The sequence below is a fragment of the Falco punctatus genome (assembly GCF_963210335.1).
Source record: "Falco punctatus genome assembly, chromosome: 6".
Taxonomy (NCBI): Eukaryota; Metazoa; Chordata; class Aves; order Falconiformes; family Falconidae; genus Falco; species Falco punctatus.
Window position 1 is genome coordinate 38,602,300 of NC_137585.1, and position 20,257 is coordinate 38,622,556.

The window sequence follows — 20,257 nt, forward strand, 5'->3', positions numbered from 1 at the left end:
ACCTGCATCCCTGTAAAGCGAATGCCACCCACTTTCTGCTGGAAAGGGAGAGAGGAGGAGAGGGGTGAATGGTCTGATAATCATGGGAGATAAGAAACCACATGAGTGGGGCCCTTTAGAGATTTTCTGCCACATTTTGTCAGTGGCCAAAAAGTAGCTTCATGTGACACCACAGTAATTTTTTCCCCCGCATGTCCACTGTTGTTAAAGAGAAATGAGCCAGATTTCATTAGGAAAACAGAAAAACAATGGGGGTGTTCTGAAAACAAACAGCCTGAAAATATGTAAATTTTTAAGGTTCAGAAAAGAGGAGTAGGGGGCTGTAGAGCCAATTTCCCCAGCAACTCTACCTACATAGAAGAAGGCAGAAGGGGAGGGGGAGCCCACGGAAACCTGTGCACAGCAGATGGAGGCATGAGAATGAGCAGCGGGGATGGGAGTGGAGTCTGCTGCCAGCAGGCTGCACCTCTTTATATCCACACAAGCAGGTCCCTGCCCACAGTAATCACTTCTGCTGTCAGGAGCTGCTGAGCGCAATCAATCTCCACACATTTGTATACAAGCTCTAGTCGTCACAGGAAAGAGACAATGCCAACATGATGCTGCCCCCCTTCTCTTTCCTGTGCCCAGAAATTATTGCACAAGCCTCTGAAAGCCATGTGATCATCCTCAAACACACAGGAATGCTAAGTGTGTCTGCTTCTTCTCTGCTAGACTGAAAGCCCCTCGGTTGCATCTAGGATTTACTTCCCAGCTTCTCTGTGCTCGCTTAAGGGCTAGGACCTTATTGATTTTTTAAATGCAAGCTAAGAGTCTCAATGAAGGATTTATCTCACCTAACCACACCCATACAAAAGGCCAGAGGCCTCCACTGCGGGGCTCTTGCTCAACACCAAAGCAATGCTGGACTGGTCCCCACTGCCAGGATCTGTCATGTCAGATAGCCTGCCCTTTCTCAGTCACATGCAGTCACACCCCTGGCATGGCTGCTCCAAAACCCCCTCCTTCAGCCTCACCCAAATATGAAGCCTGTCCATCACTGCACAAACCCACACCTTGGTTTCATTCTGCCCCTGAGCTGCTTCAGTGCTCCTAGCACAGCTGCATTCTTTGGGACCACTTTTGGCCCTGCCAGCCCTGATCTCATGCTGTGAGCTGGATGCTCAACAAAGGGTAAGCGAGCGAGCGTTGCTTCACCAGACCCAACAGACTCCAGAGAATTTTTAAGCCTGTAGTGATGCCTCAAGCCAGACAGCTACAGTCCATGACTGAAGTGCTGCTGCAGACAAGGACAAGGACAATCTTCCAGTACCTTCTAGCAGGGCCCTGGACCTTCTCTTTTCATCCTGTGACTCTGCCCACTTTTTCTGTCTCTCTGATGTTAATATCCTGGGCAGTCACGACACGCTACTAAAACACACTGGAGATACAAAGCGGCTGATAAAACAGCGTGTATTACTATGCATGGAGTTTTGCTGGGTTGGAGTTTGTGCTGAGGCACCAGCTCTTCCCTTTCTCAGACAGCCCCTCACAGCAGCAATGTTATCAGTACCCAGATGTGACCCAGCTGTTACCCTCAGCCCTGTGCCTTGGGTCTCAGAGGTGACAGGCCACCCTCCTGACTGGCCATCTGTGTGCGACACCAAGGTTCCCCCTCCTTTGCCTGACATCCCATTTGCTGGATGCAGTTAAATATTTGCCAGGGCCCTGTGCAGCATCTCAGCAGCATTCCCTGACTCCCCTGGGAGGACTCAGGCCTCTTGGCACCGGTCTGGCCACATGCACCACTCTGTAAGGTGCATCATGATCCCTGCGGCACTGCTGAGAAGTTTGCGGGAAGCCTCCCTATGCTTTCACCAGCACAGGGGAGGGATCTGGGGTGATTAGGACCAACTCCTCCCTTCCCTGCATGTGCAGGCATGTGCGTGTGTGTTCACAAGCAGCAGCATCACTCAAAGGGCAGCTGATTTCCTTATTCCACTTTGCTTCTCCAGAGAACTCCCCCAAGGAGGTCCAGAGAAGTCACAACCTGTTCTTGCAGATAGAGGCACATTGCCCCTCAGGAGCACATCAAGGCTCTGCTGCTCCTCCACACTTTGCTGGAGCTGTGCCAGATGGGTGCTGGGGTCACAGCACTCCCACGCATCCCCTCCCCCCACCACCACCACCATGCGGGGGCCCGCCCATGATTGGCGCCCTGATGTCACCTGGTGGCAGGGTATATCTGGAGGAGAAAGAACACCTCGAGACTCTTTCTACACAAGCTGGAGGACAGGAGTTAAATGATTTGCAAGAGGACCTCTTGGCACTGTAAGTGTTTCCCAGGATATCAAAGCAATAACAAAGGATGGCGGGGGGACAGGGTGGGGTGTGGGTGCTGGTAAAGGAACTGGATACAAAACCCAGAGGAGGTAAAAGTCCATATAAAACCCCATGAGGGAAACATTGGGATTTTTGTGCCTGGAAGTGTCAACAGACCCAGTAGCTAAGAGAGGGAGTTGTGGTTCTTGGGTGGTCGTTTTCTGTTTGCTCTAACATCAGGCTAAGTGCTGCAGCCGTGGTTTGTCTCAGAGCTCCCTGTGTGAGCAGCTCTGCCCTCCGCGGGGCTGCTTGGTTTTTCATGCTGGGCACCCCTTGGTCAGGACTCCCTGGGTCCCCCTTGCCTTGTGTCCTTGGCCGGCTGAGCCCACATGTGAGCAGCACTGGGAGGGCTCCAGAGGAGCAGTCAGGACAGGCAGCCGATGTTTCCCAGCCATACATGCAGGGCACATCAGTGGGGAGTTTCTACCGTGTGATGCTGTACCTCCACTGTTACTGAATCCCTTCTTTCAGCTGGGATAATCTTTCCAATGATCCCCACTTGGGAAGTAGTTGTGGGAATATAGTTCTACTTGAAATGACTTTCTGTCTTTTAGAGTGCATTCTCTTTCATCTGTCCTTTGTCTTAAAACTGCTGCTAGTATGAAGGTTCTGAGATCCTGTGTAAAACACAGGAACAGAAAGGGCTGAACCTATATGGACTTTTTCCATTGCTATGATTAGCCAGCTCAAGCAACTGAGTCTGGAGCTGAGAGACTCCTCAAAGGCATCTTACACTGGATACAATATTCCCTGATGAAAGCCTGGCTGCAAGGATGATGCCAGTGGCTCTGATGAAGTTGAGAGCTGAGCATGCAAGAAACCCATCAAAAGGAACATGAAAACAAGGGTATTTCCTCCTGGTTGCTGCCTACACCCAGTGTATCCCTGCATGGAGGCCATGGCTCATAGGGGTTCTGCGTCTGACACTCCTGAGGCACCAGGAAGACAAGTGCACATGAAGGAGTCTGTATTTTTGAAGGTTTCACATGGGAAGATGGGTTCCTGTACTGAATCTGTCTGAAGAAGGTCAAGTGAGGCGTCTGCATTATCTGTCAGGGAAATTTTCCACAGAGAATCAGAGATTAAGGAGAGGGCAGATTAAAGAGTCAGCATTTGTCAGTAGTATTCAAGCCCCTTTAAGTTAAAAAAAAAAACTGAAAGAAGGATTATTAACCTGGCCAGCAACCCAGATGTGGGATATTTGACGCAACTGAGATAAGCACATTAATGTGTATTAAGTATAATTAGCATTTGGACACAAGCAAAGCTCTTACCCAGGGGATTAAACCCTGGACTGAGCAGAAAGTCTGTCAGGGGCAATTAAGTAATGCCTTGTCAGAGAAGGGAGCAGAGGAAGTGCATGGAAGAAGATCTTGTTCCTCAGCAGTCTTTGCACCCACAGCCATCAGCTCTCACCCGGGAGCTGCATCCCAGTGCTGGCACAGCAGAAGAGCTCTAGCAGCCCGGGAAGCACTGGGAGGAGGCAGCATAGCATTTACAGCGATCTAGAGGAGCCTCAGTCTCGTCAAACATTTGTCAAGCCGTCTGGTGTGGTATCAAGGACTATCCAAGTACCCAGGTACAGGGAGGTGAAAGGCTGGGAAATTCCTCTGGGAAGCTGATGTGGGCATTTCTTTCATGTCTGTGATCCTGGGGTGCCTGCCCACCCGTGTCTGTCTGTGTGCAGGGGCAGCTGGTTCCTGAGGTGTGGGAACTGAGGTAGGTCCCGTGCTGTGGGGAAGGGCCCTCTCCAGCATGAATGGAGACATCTTTGCCTGCCTGTGATGGCAAGTAAGTCCCACCAGCTCAATGGTGGGAGGGCAGCTTGATTCCTGCTGCAAGACGGAGGCTGTTATGGGACATTAAGGTTGCTTGCCATCTTCTGCCATTTCTTTTGGTGATGAGTGGAGAGAATAAGTAGAGTGAGGTTAGCAAGGAAGAAGTTAGAATTGTCCCTTCTGGTTTCACTGAGTACTCTTGCTTGAATTCATGCAGGTGAGAGAGAGGATGAAGTGTGATTTGGGCAGATCTTTTTTCCTACCAAATCCAGAGTTATTGAGTAGCTGGTGGGTGGATACAACTACTTCAGACTGGGGGAAAAGGAAACTCCAAGGACTGAGTCTTCCCTTTATCTATTTCTCTATTGAGTGAAGGCCAGGGGCAAGGCATGGACTCAAGTCCACTCCATAAGTGGAGCTGATCCTCAAAGAGGTTTTTGTGGTTAAGGTACCATGCTGGCAGACAGCAGGGGTTGGTGAAGCAGGGCTGGAACTCACTTGGAGATGGAGCTCAAATGCATCTGAGAAGTTTTGGATGCCAGTCCAAAGGGTTGGAAATCTGTTAGGTGGTTTGTTTTTTCTGTTGTACTTCTGGGAGTAGCCTTTGAGAAGGGTCCCAAGTATCTTGGCATGTCAGATGAACAAGTGGATGTGTGTCTCTCATGTGGAGAGATCTCCCCTCTGTGAAGGGGTAACCAGCACTGAGACGGACACCGATAAGAACTGTACCTGAGGCAGAGAACTGACTGTACTTCAGGGCATTAGCAGACATGCCATGGAGCAGTTTTCTGATGCAAAGCATTTGGTTGTAGGGCAGTACTATCTGAATTCCTCACTGGCCCTGAGTAATAGCGAGGCACCAAATTCTCTCTTTGCTTTGGTGCCAAACTGCCTTCCCTTCTCAGTTTGGGCTTAAAAAACTGCAAGTCAAAAGATTGTGTCACTCCTCCCAGCAGTGCAATCAAGGTCATACTGATCACTGCACTCCATTTCTGTTCTGTAAAAGGTGAAGGTGACAGTGTTTGCCTGTCGTGCAGTCATGCTGTGAGGATAAAGCTGTAAATACCGGGCGGTTGTTCAGGTGCTGCAGAGATGGCAGCCAAATAAGTAACTTCTACAATTTGAGCTGATCCCTGGGTTTGTAGGCACAGTATGTACTTACGAAGCATTGTGTTACAGGCGGGGGAATAGCATCTGTGTGTACTTCAGCTGCAGACACAACCATCTGCTGCTCCATTTGGGGCTGCTGGAACCCATCCAGTCTCCTGCTTGGGATGTTACATCTGAGACAGGACCCCAACCACAAGCAACAGGAGAACTAGCATGCCTCTAGGTGCTATCATCAGGATTCGTCCTACTGCCAGCACAGATGGAAAGATGTCAGGGGTGAAGTACTCCGACTGCCACAAAATACAGAAACACAGCTCTTTGCCCTGCACTGATACGGAAGTGACACAAGAGGATTGCTTGGATGGTCTTTCTCCTTGCATCTCAGGCTTTGCTTTCTGGCAGTCTGGCTATTCTAGGGCAAAGACATGAACTGTCTTCAGACTAAGAAAAAAAAAATCAACATCTTTGATGGCATTTATAGTTCTGAGATTAAAAATCCAGAGTGTCACTGCAGGTGATGTTGGGGATTAGGCCAGAGTGCTATGGTGACCTAATGGGATTAGCCTTTAGTACAAAATCCTGAAGTTAATTCCATCCACGATTCCATCAGCTTGGCTGCACAGGGACAAACACCTGGAGATAGGAGTTACGTAATGGTCATGGGAAAGAATGTGACTTTAGGAAGGAGAGAAAAAATGGCATTTATTTTTATCCATAAATGCACTTGCTCAGACCATTTGAGCATACTAATTAGCACAAAATTTGATGGAGGGCTGGAAGCTCCCACTTGGTCACCAGTGAGAGTTCCTACTGTCCTTCTGGGAAGGAAACAAAGGGCTCTGGGTGCAGCAGTTCTGCCCTCTGGGGCAGGAGAGATGTCTCCCTCACAAGAATTGCTCCCTGATAAATATTTAGCCCCTGTGAAATGGAGTTTGGCTCATGTGCAGTGTGGTGCAGAAGAGGTCAGCACATGTAATATAATGCTTAAAAATACCAAAATGGACACATCCTGGGGAAAGTTACAGGCTTTACTCTCCTAAATCCTGAGAAATTAACTTCTGCGTAAAAGACAGTCTCCAATGCTTTGCCTTAGCCTTCTTTATAATCTTTCAAAGATCCTGTGCCATTTCACATGTTGGGTACTGACATGAGGCCTTAATTGCAGCTCCACCCAGACTAAGTGCCCATCTATCTCGGCATCAAATCGGTGTCCAAAAGGTAATGCTTAGGCCCAAATATAAGAACAGGTGAAGTATATCATGATTCCCAAGGATAGACTATTTCTCTAAGCCGTAAGTGTGTCTTTGTGGGTCCTAGTAGTCATGTCCTGAACCAATAAGTAAAAATTTCAGTACTGCTCTTCTAAGGCTAACTAGAAAACAAACAGCATTGTCATTAACCTTCCTATTTTACACCAACTACAGGGCAAGCTGCTGTAGCAACCTGTCTCCAAGAGTCTGGCTATGTCTGAGACAAAAGAAGATGTGACTTTCCATGAGTCTAGAAGTCACTACACTATGGACTTAAGTGTCTTTTTATCATTAGCTCAAGTGTCCTTTGTTTCTCATCTGAATTCTAGCATGCCAGATGAAAGGCAGCATATCCTGCTTACTTTGTGTACATTACAGTATTTCTTTATGTCTAATATCTTTATCTCTAATCTTGTCACAATTATATTTTCTGTAATTCTGGCACCAGACTACTGACACCTAGAAATGATAAGCAAAGAGTTGTGTCAGTCCTTGCTGTTATCTTGCAGACAGAGGGATCTGAGAGAGGTGTGCGCCTGCCACACACAGCAGCCCAGCGATGAGTGAGAACCCAGCCACCACCCTCAACACTGGAGATGCTCCAACTGGTCCCACTACACCTCGCAAGGGGCCTCCCAAGTTCAAGCAGAGACAGACAAGGCAGTTCAAGAGCAAGCCCCCTAAAAAAGGAGTAAGAGGGTAAGGGCATTTTGGAAAAATAAGAAACCATGATACTTGGGTGGGTCCCCATTGCTAAGCTGGGCTTCTGCGGTACTGTCTTCCCTGGGGCAAGGAGCCAGAAGGCTTCTCCCTGCCCCTTGGTGCCATCAGCTCTCCCACCTGGAACTGTTTCTCTTCATCAGCTGCCTGTCCACAGTTCTTCCCTGGCTGGGGGTGCAGGGCAGCTCCCCTTTCCTGGCTGCTGCTGGCCCAGACTCACCCCCCACCTGCTCTTTTCTCCCCTAGGTTTGGAGATGACATCCCAGGCATGGAGGGACTGGGCACAGGTAAGCCCTGCAGATGTTCTTGTCATGCTCTGAGTTAACGTAAGTGCAGTCATGCTTCAGCATGGGAGAGGACTCTGGGGTGGATCCTCTGTCTCCCTGGCCTCTCTGCAGCTCTCAGGGTCACCAGAGAAGGCTAGTACTCCCTCCGCAAGCTGCCATGGTCATGCTTATGCTTACATATCCTACAAGTGAGAAAGGCTATTTAGGCATGCTTCAATTTCTGAATACTTTCATTTGGCTGCAAATGTGCTTATTTGTTTTGTGCTAATACTCTGGCTAAGAATTTCAGCAGAATGAGGTTCTCAAAGAAATGCCAAATGCTAAGCTATTAATACCAAAAATCACAGGAACCAAATCCCAGCTGGTTAAGTATTTGTGTTATCACCAGAATCCTAATTTTAAGAATTTTATGCACCCATCTGAGATTGAGAAACACACACTGGATGAACTGTAGCCAGTCAGAACTTCTTAGGTATCAATAACAATTGCAGCTATCAAAGAGTTACAGATCCTGAATGTTGCAGACCAAATTTTTTAGCATCTGATTTAAGATTGCATGTTTCTTCAAGGAGTTTGGCTACAGGTAGCTTATAAGAATAGGAGAAATCACATAACCAGAATGAATTTTTACACCAGTCTACACCGTCACTGAAGAGACTATAGAAATGCAGGTTTGCTTTTGCTCACAGAGAAAGGTGGCACAGGAGAAAATACACTGATCTGGTTTGGTCTCGTAGTTAGTACAAGATTTGAAGAGCTCATCTGCTCATTTAACCTTCAAGTGGAGTCTCATTCTCCTTAATGTTTCCTTAGTAAATCATCCTTTCCATTAATACAAAAGAAATCCAAGAAGAAAAAAATCCAAGAAGTGCGGTGACCAGAACCCATTTGTCATTTTCTCTCTTCTGCAGATATCACAGTGATTTGCCCATGGGAAGCTTTCAGCCATCTGGAACTGCATGAGCTGGCCCAGTTTGGAATCATCTAAGGCCCCAGCATCTCTACTGGTGTCACCTGGTGACTCCACAGATCCCAGCATGGTCTTCATCACCTTTGACACTTATTTTTGGCCCTTACATCCACTTGCTCATGGGCAGGGTGGTTTTGTAAGAGCTAGTTATGACAAAGTCCTGTGCAGATTAATTTGGCAAAGAAGTTACACAGGTCCCTGAGCAGACCTCATGCTCCCTGTGATGAAACTACTGAAAAATGTCTTAATGCCTCCCTGCACCATATTCTGTCTCTTCCCACTGTCATAGATCCTCATGTTTATGGAGATACAGGGAGGCTGTATTTGAACTTTCCTTCTGATTAGCTGAGATATTGTGTGCATGTATGTCCAGACCTCATTATATCAAGCCCATTCTTTTTCTTCCTTCCTTCCCTGACAGTTTTCTGTATAGGATTTCCATGAGTATGTCCCCACATTATCTGGGCCACCAATTATTTGCTGAGTATATCTGTAGGGAACAGCATTAGTCACCAGTCCAGACATCAGGCTATTTTTCCATAAGAGGCCCTTCCCCAGGGTTCACCAGAAGGAATCTGCTGCTAAGATTGACCTCATCAGCTAAATGAGGAAAAGGGCTTGCAAACGTTGTCTCTGCTGTACTGCCTACAAGCTATGAGCCATAAGACTCTGCCTATTCTAATAATGTTAAACAGAAATGTGTATGTCTGAGATCAATAGCTAAACAAATCAATCCTACTACTCATTCCTTTGTTGATGGAGTTCCAAAGAAGCAGCACTCCAAATAATATGGTTCCCTCTGCTTTGATGGGACACCCCTGTGTAACACCGTCCCTGTGCCCATACATACTTACATGAGGCATTTGCTCCCCAGGACATGTTTGCTGCCAGTTAAGCAGACAATCATTACCATCCGTTACCAGACAGTGCCAGTAGTCCTGCCTCTTTTAGCAGAAGACAGTATTGCATTAGTTGCTCTTTCTTCCCTGTATTTAGCATGGGGCAAGCCCCCCTTCACACACACACCCCCATCAGCAGGAAGGCTTTTCTCTCTTCATCCTCTGGCAACTTCAAGCTCTGGAGCTTGTCTGGACAAGCAGGCAAATGGTGGCTCCCCAGAGAGTGGTAACAGCAGAGCAGGTGGAGAGGCAGGGGGAGGTTGTGATGCATATATGCAGGCAAGCACAGAGCTAATCCACTTAACCGTATCGATTTGTATCTCCTGGTCTCTGGCAGTCTGAGTGCTGGTGAGTGGTGAGGCACTCATGACCACTTAAATGCTTGGGGAAGGCACTGACATTCTCTGATGCCCTGGCATTAAGGAAGGGGGTTTGTTTTGTTTGGAGAAAGTAAACAAGCTTTGTTGTAGCTACATTATATACATCAGAGCAGGTGGTATTTCTAATCATTGCCTTCAGTTTGATGAGCCTCATTGCATAAGAACTCCCTCTCCCCAGTTTATCTTTCCTATGCTGAATGTGTTCATGGGAGCAAGGAGTGGTGGTGCAGAGGAGAGCAAATCCTGCCTAAAAGATCAATCTCCACACATAAAGCATTGCTATAAATCCATGGTTGTGCTATAGTTATCTGCTACTGTTATTCCAGAAATAAAAGCTAGCAGTTTTCATTTAAAATACAGCTTGAGCACAAAAAGCTAAAGGAAATTGCTGTTGGCAGTCCAGAGTACAGCTTTTATTATTCAGCATTCCTACCATTAGAAACAGCAATAAACCAACGAGCGGTTCAGAACCGCAACACAACCACAGCGCAGGAGTCATGTACGATTTAGCTAATTGCAGCCCACAGCTGTTTCCTTGGGCAGAGGCAGTCTGTCCTTTCCACTTAGCACCAATTTCTCCCACCTTTCTCACCTTTTAAGGCTTTTCTTCTTTCCCTAAATGTTCTTTATGTAAATTACATTTTATTTACCTTTTACTGTAGGGGACTGATTTAATTTTTTTTTTTCAAGCTTATATGCTAGCCCTCTCCTCCTGTGGTTAAATGTGAATGTTCCTATGCCAATGCTCTTGTGCTTTCCCTCACATTACACCATCCTGTAGCATGTGATCCTTATTCCTCCTTCTCAGTCTATCCTCTTCTACCTGGGGAAAGACCCACTGCATCCAGTTCTGAATTCTGCAAGCTGGTTGCCTGTATCATGATTGAGTTTTCCTTTTTTTAAACTCTTTTAAGAAGGAGAACAATAAGAGGAGAACCTTTGAATTAGTTCTTTTGCTCCCTTTTCAAGTCAGGCCTTGGGAAAGCAGTTCAAAGATAGTGAGATCCTCTGTCAGAAAATACTGGGGTAAAAGCAAATTTCTCTGTAGTCCAGGGACTGAAGCATTTCAGCAAATGGGAGAGTCCTGGTGTAGTTCCACATCTGATTGCCATAACCCCAGCCCCCATCAGAGAAGTACTCCATTCTCCTTCCTAGAAGAGTCCAACAGGAATGCACACATACCCCAGCTTTCGTGCCTGGCTGATATGCTGTATCAGAAGATGCTTTCAGTCAACACAGATTGTTAATGATTTAAAAAATAATTTCTATCCATTAATAAGAATCATATTCATTCCTTTACTTGTATGGAATTTTGAGACTTAGGAATCCTAAAACATCCTCACAGTTGTTTTGTCTGATGTTCTGAGTCTTTTCCAATGAGCTATAACCCCTGAAACTTCCATTTTTCAAAGTGAGAGACAGCTATGGTGCAAAAAAGCACAAATGTGTTAAAGTAGCTTGTTGAAGGACTTCAGTCTATATACATTGTAATATGTTATTCTTTGTTCTTTTACTATGAAAACAAGTCAAAAGTAATAAAAATTTTTAAAAAGTTTTAAAATTCTAGGAATGTAGTCTGACTTGCTTACAAAATATATCTGGAGAAAGGCAGATGACTTAGCTTTCCATTCTGAAATCCTTTCCTGAGGAAAGCTCTGAAAGCCGCTTACCACTCCTCATGAGAGAAAACTAAATAGGCAATAACGACTAAGTGTGGTATCATCTGAGAAGTAGTTTTTCCCTGAGTGACGACTGGTATATTCTCCCAGGTATGGTGCATATGATTTCCTTAGGGCTGGAATTTTCTGGCCAGTTATGTCTTCTGGGATTCTTTATGCAACTGAGTGTCAGCATGTTTTTATCCTATAGCAAAAGATTACTGGGATGTGAATGCCACTTAAATCCTTCTTATTGCTATGACTGCAAGAGAGAGCTGCAAATGCTCATCTCCTTTTGTTTCTTGTTGTTGCTGAACTTTCTAAACATTTATAGCATTTCAGGTTGGTCAGATTCAGTTGCCTCCTGGTGTACGCTCCAGGCAGGTCTCAGCCTTAGAAAGTGTTTTCTTTTCTGCCAACTTTTGAGCTTTATTCTTGCAACTCAGCACTGAGTGTCTTCTGACTTTGAATGCTCTCTGTCCTGTGAGATACAAATATAAGTTAGCCAGGAGTCAGCTGGGGAGTGGCTTTTTATAAATCCCTTCCCAAAAACACTTTGCAAGCCAGAGAAACATATTTTTACATGCTTACTGCTATTTAATAGCACCAGCTTTAAAGATGGGTTTAGCTGATGTCCAGAAATTTCTGTAACACAGAGTGCCCTCAAAGATGAGTCCATCCTCACTGACCTCAGTTTCTGGCTCTAGTGAGGAAGTTAAACAAACCTAAATCTCTGCAAGAAAAGAATGAACCTTGGGGAAAAGTGAGAAGCACTTGTCTTGCTTTTCCTCCCCTAATATATCTAAATCACCTCAGGAATCTCAATTTTTAAAAAAAAAAACACAACATAATCTTCAGTGTGAATTGGATTCTTCAGAAGATCTGAAGATTCTCAGGGCAAGATTCCCATCCTCCAACAGTTTGCAAATGAGTGCCTCATTCAGTATCAAGCCAGTATCACATATTCCTGTGGTATTGATCAATATGGTATAGACTAACAAATGTACTCTGGCAATATCACTGTGTGTTTCGTAGGGCATTTTTCTATTTTATAAATGGTATTTTGAGAGTTAGAAAAAGTAATGTCAAGAGTATCCATCACCTTTAGGTTTCCAGTACCTATTTTTCAGAGATTAAGATAATACTTAACATTATGTTCTGGTGTTCAAAATACAGCTGTCATTGGTTGTGGTTGCAGCTATGAGCACTCGTTAGTGAGTCTCTCTCTCTCTGAGTCTGATTTCACTCAGTGAGATCCAGGGCCTCAGCCTGGAGATCCAAGGAACAATAAGGATGTATTTTGAGAGCATCTGTGTAATGCCTCATAGGAATGACTTGCTGAGCATCACTCAGGGTGGACAGGTTATTCCAGTCAACAGTCTCTTTCAGCATCACCATACCATTGTGATGTGAATCTAGACAGATTTGAAAAAAAGAACAGAAGATCATGCAATTAAAATTAAAGATACTATCACATGCTTATAAATGTGCTCAACTCTGGAATTTCCTCAAATTGTCAAAGCTGGTCTCAGCTTAGTACCCTGATGTTGAGCTCCTGCACCTCCAGAGTTGTCCTGATTGCCCAACGCAGGGAGCACTTACAGCTCCCAGGCTTCATCACACCAACTATAATCCACCTGCCATGAGTGGGATGGCTGAAGACTCTGTGCTGGGAGCACATAAGGACTTAATTCTATCACTTGCAACTTTTAGCTTACCTTTAACAGCTCATTTTTTACATGGTTCCCCTTCTTGAAGTTTAGCATAACTGCGGTGAGATTTTTGGCCCTTGTTGCTCCTGCTGGGTGAAATGGACACCCTCACTATGAAAGCTCATTGCCTTCAGGCATTTTCACACACTTTTCTTGTCTCTGGCATTTTTCTGAGGGCTTCTCACATTCCTGAGGCTGTATATGAAGCAGCTGAGCATAGCAATCACCAGCACATATGCAACATACACCAGGCTGTCCCGATGGCTAGGCAGACCAGGGATAGGACACAAATAGATGAACCACATTACCCTATGTCATGGTTTAACCCCAGCTGGTAACTAAGTACCATGCAGCCACTCACTCACCAACCCCGGGGGGATGAGGAAGAGAATTGGAAAGGAATGTAAAACTCAGGGGTTGAGATAAGAAGAAATTAATAATTGAAATAAAATAAAAGAACAATAATAATACTAACAATAACAGTTACAATGAAAAAGGACAAGGGGAGAGGAATGAAATAAAAAGGGAAGGGAGAAAAGAAACCAAGTGATGCACAATACAACTGCTCACCACCCACTGACCAATGCCCAACCAGTCCCCCTGCAGTGACGGGATGGCTCCAGCCAACCCCCATCCCGCCCAGTTTGTATATTGGGCATGATGCTATGATGTTCATGATGGTATGGAATATCTCTTTGGCTAGTTCGGGTCAGCTGTCCTGGCTGTGTCCCCTCCCAATGTCCTGTGCCCCTCCAGCCCTCTCACTGGCAGGACCTGAGAAACTAAAAAGTCCTCGACTTAGTACAAACATCACCCAGCAACAACTAAAACCATCAGTGTGCTATCAACATTGCTCTCACACCAAATCCAAAACACAGCACTGCACCAGCTACTAAAAAGAAAATTAACTCTATCCCCGCTGAAACCAGGACACCCTATGAAGAGTATGACTTTAGCTGGGGTGGGGGGACATTGGGAGTGGAGAAGACTTCTGGTACCCTGAGAGCTTGGTCAGAACAGTGGTGAGCACAGCCTGTGAACTGCCTGCAAAAGCAGTACACTGGGCTCTGCCCTATGGACTGTACCAGGCAGGGTATGGCACATGGCCAAGGAGCACTTGCAGGAGCTCCAAACCTGTTGTAGCACTGAAGAAAAGCATCCATACAAGGCATAAACTATCTATAAGGGGCATCCACTGAGCAAGCTGAATCTGGTCCCTTACAAAAGGCCTTGCTTTACCTGGGAGTCAGCAGCTGAAGCAGCAGAACCATCCAGGAAGAAAGAGAGCTTGGAGAGAAACACATCAAAATATGGGAGCAAGGGGTGCTCCAGGCTACCACCACAGTGGCCATGTAATCACAGGTGACAGAGTAGTTAAGCAGGAGTAACATCAGTGGGAGAATCTATCTTGTGTTATTAGGAGAACTCAATAACCTGTGTTTTGTTTCTTTCCACCTCTGGTTAGGACAGAAAGAAGCAAAAGATGGAAATCCCAGGTCTGTTAACACCCCCTCCAGTGTAGGTTGGCTAGAACACAACCCTTGCAAGTGTGATCTGTGCAGGCTTACAGAAGTCAAAGGAGGGGATGGCAGGTTATAGACAGATGGGAAACAGGGCCAGTTCTTCAGTCATACAGAAGTTTCTGCCCCACAGGTGACCTGAAGCACAAACTCACATCACATCAAAACCCTACATTGGTTTCTCTAGTCACAAGGAGACAAGCTTATTTGCTCTTCTCAAAAGCTAACTGGATACAAGTCAACTCAAACCTGTACACCAGACAGCCACCTTATCATCCAAGCAGCTGCTGGCACAGGCATAGTAAGCGTGCATCTGTCAGCACCAGGGGAGCTGGCGGCAGGTCTGAAAGTAGAGGAAGAAAAATAACAGCAGGCCAACCATGTGGGAAACAAGTAGTGTTAGATCTGGCTGCAGCAACTGCAGTGTTACCAGAAACCCTCACTGGGATCACAGTCTTTCCATGCTAGGCACTTTGTAAGTACATGACTGAGAACTAATGAATTAGTAATAATTCTGATCTCCAAGCCAGTATGTTACTCCAGCCTGTGGATACTGAACTTCACTAACAAGTGGGGGACAGTGAAGATGCAGCACAAACCATCTTCAAAATGTCAGTACATGGACAGGTCACATATAGACGGTTGTGGTGAGGAACACACAGATGAAGGCATCAGGGAACAGTCCTTTCAAACACAAATCTCAAGCTAGGAGAAATACTGGTAAGCACCAATCCCAGACAAGAGCAAAGGGAAAGCAAGTCAGCAATTAAACTGGAATGAAGTGCGGTCAGCAAATTAAGCCAGTTTGGACTAAAGCTGCCTATACAGAAATAGTACCACAAGGAGCTATGTTATCAGAAACCTGAGAGGAACTTAACACTGTTGCAACCCCATCCAGAAAGCTGTATTGGGTTCTAGGCGTTTTGAGGACAGAGGCTCATAAACTGTTAAGCATTTCAAGCTAATGTAGAAGGAGGAGGGGAAGGAAAGAAAACATACAGATAGGAAAATGAAGAATGGAGGAGTAAGGACTCCACAGGCAGCAGGGAATTTTCTCCAGCTTGTACAGCCCCCTGAAACAGCCAGGTGGAGTTGTGATTCCCATCTGGAGGTAGCTGTAGAGCGTAGATATCAAAAGAGGACAAATATTAGATGAAACATGGAAAAGCTATCGGAACATAACAAAACATCAACATTTCAAGTAATTGTTATCAAGAAGTCCTAACAAATGCCTTCCTTGAGAAAGCTGGCCTTCTGTCCCATGGGAAGTGGGAAGGCTCTGTTACTTAGGTCATTTGTGACTGGACTGCAGAAAGCATCCAAGAATCCCCTGCAGATAAAATGAGGTATGCATCAGGCATAGTTCCTGCAGGAGGCAGGGCAGTCACGCTGGACCATCGCAGTTGCTGCTTTCTCTAAAGCTATGTAGTAGTGATATATAGCAAGCACGTTTGTTTTTCACATGAAATTTATTCTCAGTCATTACAATATCAGAGTTAAATACACAGGAAGCTCTGTTTAGCAGCCATCTGTAAGCTTTCGATAACAAGACACAAACAAAGCAGCGAAGAAATAGAAACACATTAATAGGATGGAAGAAAAATGTCTGAGCTGAGCTTTCACCTCTGTTCCCTGTCACGTCAGGAGTTATTATTTCTCTGTTGAAAAAAAAAAAAAGAAAAAAACCATTGGCTCAGACCTCAGCCCTGTTAGAGAAGCCTCTGGGAAAGGTGGCTGCACCTGTCCTTCACCCTCAGCAAGCGCCGGGCAGCCCAAGCAATCTCCTGCTGCAGCAGGACTGTTTCACCATCAGATAGCAAAGTCAGCAGCAGCGGCCTCCCACTTGCCACACGCTACGGAAGGGCGGTGTGGACACGAGCAGTAAGTGGCAGTCCTCAGCAACCCTTCGCTGAGCTGAGGCGTGGGGGGCCTGATCCCCACACACCATCTGCATGCCCCCACCCGTGGTCCCTGGTGCTGCACTGTCTGCTTCCTCTCTCCAGCATCCTCCCTGCCCCTCTCTCCTCCTATTTCTGCCTCCCTCCCACATGCTTTTCCCTTCCTTTTCTGCCAGACAATACACATTAGGAAAGCCTTTTCCCTCCTCCGTCTTCTCCCACAGACAGCAGCTGGCCCAGGTCTCCTCTCCCTTCCTCTCCCTCTTCTCTCCTTCTCCTTTCCTTTTCAGGCTTCTTTCCTGCGCCACCAGGGGTCCTTTGCTGATTCTCTAGGGGCTAACGGAGCAACTGCAACCAAAAGTTAATTTGGAAAAATAAATATAAAAACCCAGCAAAAATCTAAGGCTCAAAAGAAAGAGCATGGAAGTACATTAGACGTATTCGTTTCACTGATCAGTAAGAACAGCTTCTGGCAAAAAAACAGTGAGATCTTAGTTCCACATCCTACCTTTAGTACCAGATTTCTCCACTTTGGAAAACACAAGATACAAGAACACTTCACTGTGTTTAATACTACGGTATGTAATTTTTTTTCTTGGCTCCAATCTGGGACGATTTCCCTGAAAGGCAGAATAAAGCTGTGCAGCTTTATCCCGGCAATGTAAACTCTTAGCATTCATTCATGGTAATGCCTAATCCCATTTTTAATCTTAATAAGCTCTTTAGTGTAATAATATCCTATGGCACTAAGGCATACAACTTAATTCAAGGAATCTCTTCAGACTTCCACAGGCTTTGGATCAGGTCAGGCTCCCAAAAAAAACCAACCCACTGCAAACTGGTAAACTACCTGACTGAAAAAGTGCTATGGTTTCATATTCTTTTAACACTTGGTTTTTCTACACGTATAAAATTTGCTTCAAGCAATGTTTAACCTGAATAATTAGCTACCCTGATCCCAAGATGTTCTTGATAAACTCTGCAGGAAGGAATATTTCCTTACCCTCACTACCCTGCCCCTGGGTGGGGCAACACAAGCAGTTTGGAGCCTTTGGGTGCCTACTCCCAGAAGAACCTTATCTCTTGATCTATCTAAATTAGTCAATTAAAAAACAAGATTCCCAAGTTCATGCAGACAAAAATGATAAGATAAATTTAATATGAACTAAATTGCAAGCGGGAGAAAATTGCTGCTAGTTATAATAATTTAATCACAGAGCAAACTTTAAATTGCCTCTTTTGAAGGACTGAGAAAAGTCATACTGTGGGGACTGACCGGAATTTCTCTCTGAGTCCCAAATAGAGGTCCCAAGTGGTCCCAATAGTATAAATCTTCTGTCTTGCTTTCAAACTGCAACTGTGGCTGGGAGCTACACAACAGTGCAAAAACTCTTCACTGCCCTTCAAGTTTCTTCACTTTGACACTACTTAAAAATGAGAAATCTGTCTCCACAGCCCCTTCAGTCCCTTGAGCTTTGTGATGCAGCACTGAAAGTGCACAGAGGGGGTAAATTAGCTCAGGGCTCAGACACACATCCAAAGCAAGGGGGTTGCCCCAGCTTTAAAAGTTACTGCTCATTGACTGGGTTAGAGAAGGTGACCTCTTTGGCTGCTTCAATTGTCAAGTAAGATATAATTCACGGTGGCTAATGCTTGCATGTATCCTTTCTGCTTGCAGCAAGCTTAGAGCGCAAGCACAACACATTGCTCCAGCTCAGCTGCTGAGCAGTACTCAGTAACCTGAAATGGCTTCATTGCTTTCCACCAGGGACCCATAACTCCTGTTTAGTTTACTAGAGATGGTCAAAAGGCCATTTGATCAGACCAGCAATGTCTTTGTAGGAACGCATTTCTGATAGGAGATGAGTCTCTTCCAAGCAGCGAAAGTAAAATCAGATCTGGTGGCTGGAAACTAGTGTTTGACAAATTCAGATAAGAACTACATTGCTCATTTCTGAGTACCAAAACAACTTTCCACGTGATCTGTGCCCTGTAGGTCTTCAAACCAATACTGTGTGACAGTATGGAGGATAGATATGCTGTGGCTAACATCTGTGGCTCAGACAGTTCAGAGCTCTTTTTCAGGACCACTGGAGATGTTTTCAAGTCAGAGCTATACAGGATGTCCGTAGGATGATCCCAGCTGGTTTTGACAATCTATCACCCATGCTTACCCATTGGTGCACAGGTGGGAGCCCATGAGCAAGAGCTGTGTTTAAATATTACAGCCTTTATATTCATCCATAAGTATTTGGAAAATTGAGATTGGCATGTACATTAAATCAATGTCACTGAGTCTGACACAGGCACTGCAAAATATCTAGCCTGTTGCTATGGGCCAGACAAAATAGGGCTTCATTGCTGCCTTCTGTATGTCTAATTTAAATCAGAAACATTCAAAAAAGCATAAGAAGGCAGAAGTCTCTGCCAAACCAGACAAAAGGTCCCTCAAACACATTACTCTGTCTCCAGCTGTGGCCACTAATGGATGCAAAGGAGAAGATACAAGAAGGTGGCAATATATAACACTATGTCACTAACACAATCTAGTAGCTTCCAGTAATTTGCACTGAAGGACATCCTGAGCCAGAACTGATGTCTTAGTGCTTCAGAGCACCTGGTGAATTTTTCCTTCATGATGCAGTGTAGATAGTTTTGGAACCTAAAGAAACATTTGCTATCCATGGTGCCCTTAGGCAAGGAGTTCACACAATAAACCTATTCATACCTACTAAAGAAATACATAGAAATATGACCTTTTGCTTATCTCAGAATTCAGAAAAAAAATGCCTCATAGTGCTGGCTATCACCTGCAAGTTTCTTCAATACTTGTCTTGAAAGAGACAGTAGCTCTCCTACTTCATGCTCCAAAGCAGAGGATGCTGGGGTCATTCATTGTTTGGCCAGTTGTAATCAACTGCAGATGGTGGGTTTCAGGTTAGAACATCATTGCTTGAAAAATATTAAAAGCTCTACGTTCTTCCTCACCTAGAGAGGTCAGGAAACCTTCTGCCTTTAAATATAGTTACAAAACACTGTAATGAGTGACGGGGGATGTTGGTTTTGGTGGGGTTTTTTTAAGTCAGTGTTAAAAGCAGCATTTCAAGAATTCAGGTAGGACATGGTGGAGATTAGAAGTTATTGGAAGTTGAAATAGTAAAGTTCCAGGGAGAAAGATAAAAGAATCTTTACGATAACTGCATTGTCCCAGTAGTTTCAAGATAAAAAATACACTTCACAGCCTTTCCCTACACACAGTCAAAACATCTGCTGCTGAAAATTGACCTTGCTCCCATAAGTCACCATACACTTGCTGCAGCTGGTCACAAGAGCAGCTTTCTGGGTCCTTAGAAGAAGCTCAGGTGATCATGTGCCTTGTTTTAAGGAACTGTGTTTCCTTCCAGCAAGCAGTCTTTTTCTACATTTGGTTTGTGAGGCACCACCACTCACAGTACGAACCCTGGGCTCCTCCAAGGGCTGGCGGCTGATCACAGCAGTAAAATCCAGCTAAACTCATTGAAACAATGGAGCTGAGGACTTTACTATGAAAAGAGACGTAAAGTTCTTAGCCTTCATGAAGTAACTAACAAGAAGGAACATTTTAGAGAAGACAAGGTAATTTGTTGGTTTAACATTTTAGCCAGTTATGGCAAACCAGAAGACACTGCCTCATGCTCATTAATATCTTAACCTAGGATATTGCATTTTGTGGGT

The 20,257-nt window shown here is 45.1% G+C and overlaps 1 protein-coding gene across 2 annotated transcripts; it reads left to right on the top strand.

Moving 5' to 3' along the window:
- Positions 1–1,890: 1,890 nt before the first annotated feature.
- PDE6H (phosphodiesterase 6H) lies at positions 1,891–11,307 on the top strand. Of its 2 annotated transcripts, none has more exons than XM_080393224.1 (4): positions 1,891–2,310; positions 7,009–7,198; positions 7,466–7,506; positions 8,418–11,307. In XM_080393224.1, exons 2-4 carry the CDS (start codon positions 7,059–7,061, stop codon positions 8,492–8,494), a joined length of 258 nt encoding a protein of 85 aa, XP_080249350.1. In that variant the 5' UTR covers positions 1,891–2,310; positions 7,009–7,058; the 3' UTR covers positions 8,495–11,307. The 2 variants fall into 2 exon arrangements, with proteins under 2 accessions (XP_080249350.1, XP_080249351.1); XM_080393225.1 differs by lacking the exon at positions 1,891–2,310 and adding an exon at positions 2,341–3,940.
- Positions 11,308–20,257: the final 8,950 nt, after the last annotated feature.

Bases quoted from the DNA above. Each gene is read 5' to 3' on its own strand.
- PDE6H (XM_080393224.1), top strand. From the start codon at position 7,059: ATGAGTGAGAACCCAGCCACCACCCTCAACACTGGAGATGCTCCAACT. The intron at 7,199-7,465 runs GTAAGGGCATTT...TTTCTCCCCTAG, and splicing joins CCTAAAAAAGGAGTAAGAGG to GTTTGGAGATGACATCCCAG. The intron at 7,507-8,417 runs GTAAGCCCTGCA...TCTCTTCTGCAG, and splicing joins CATGGAGGGACTGGGCACAG to ATATCACAGTGATTTGCCCA.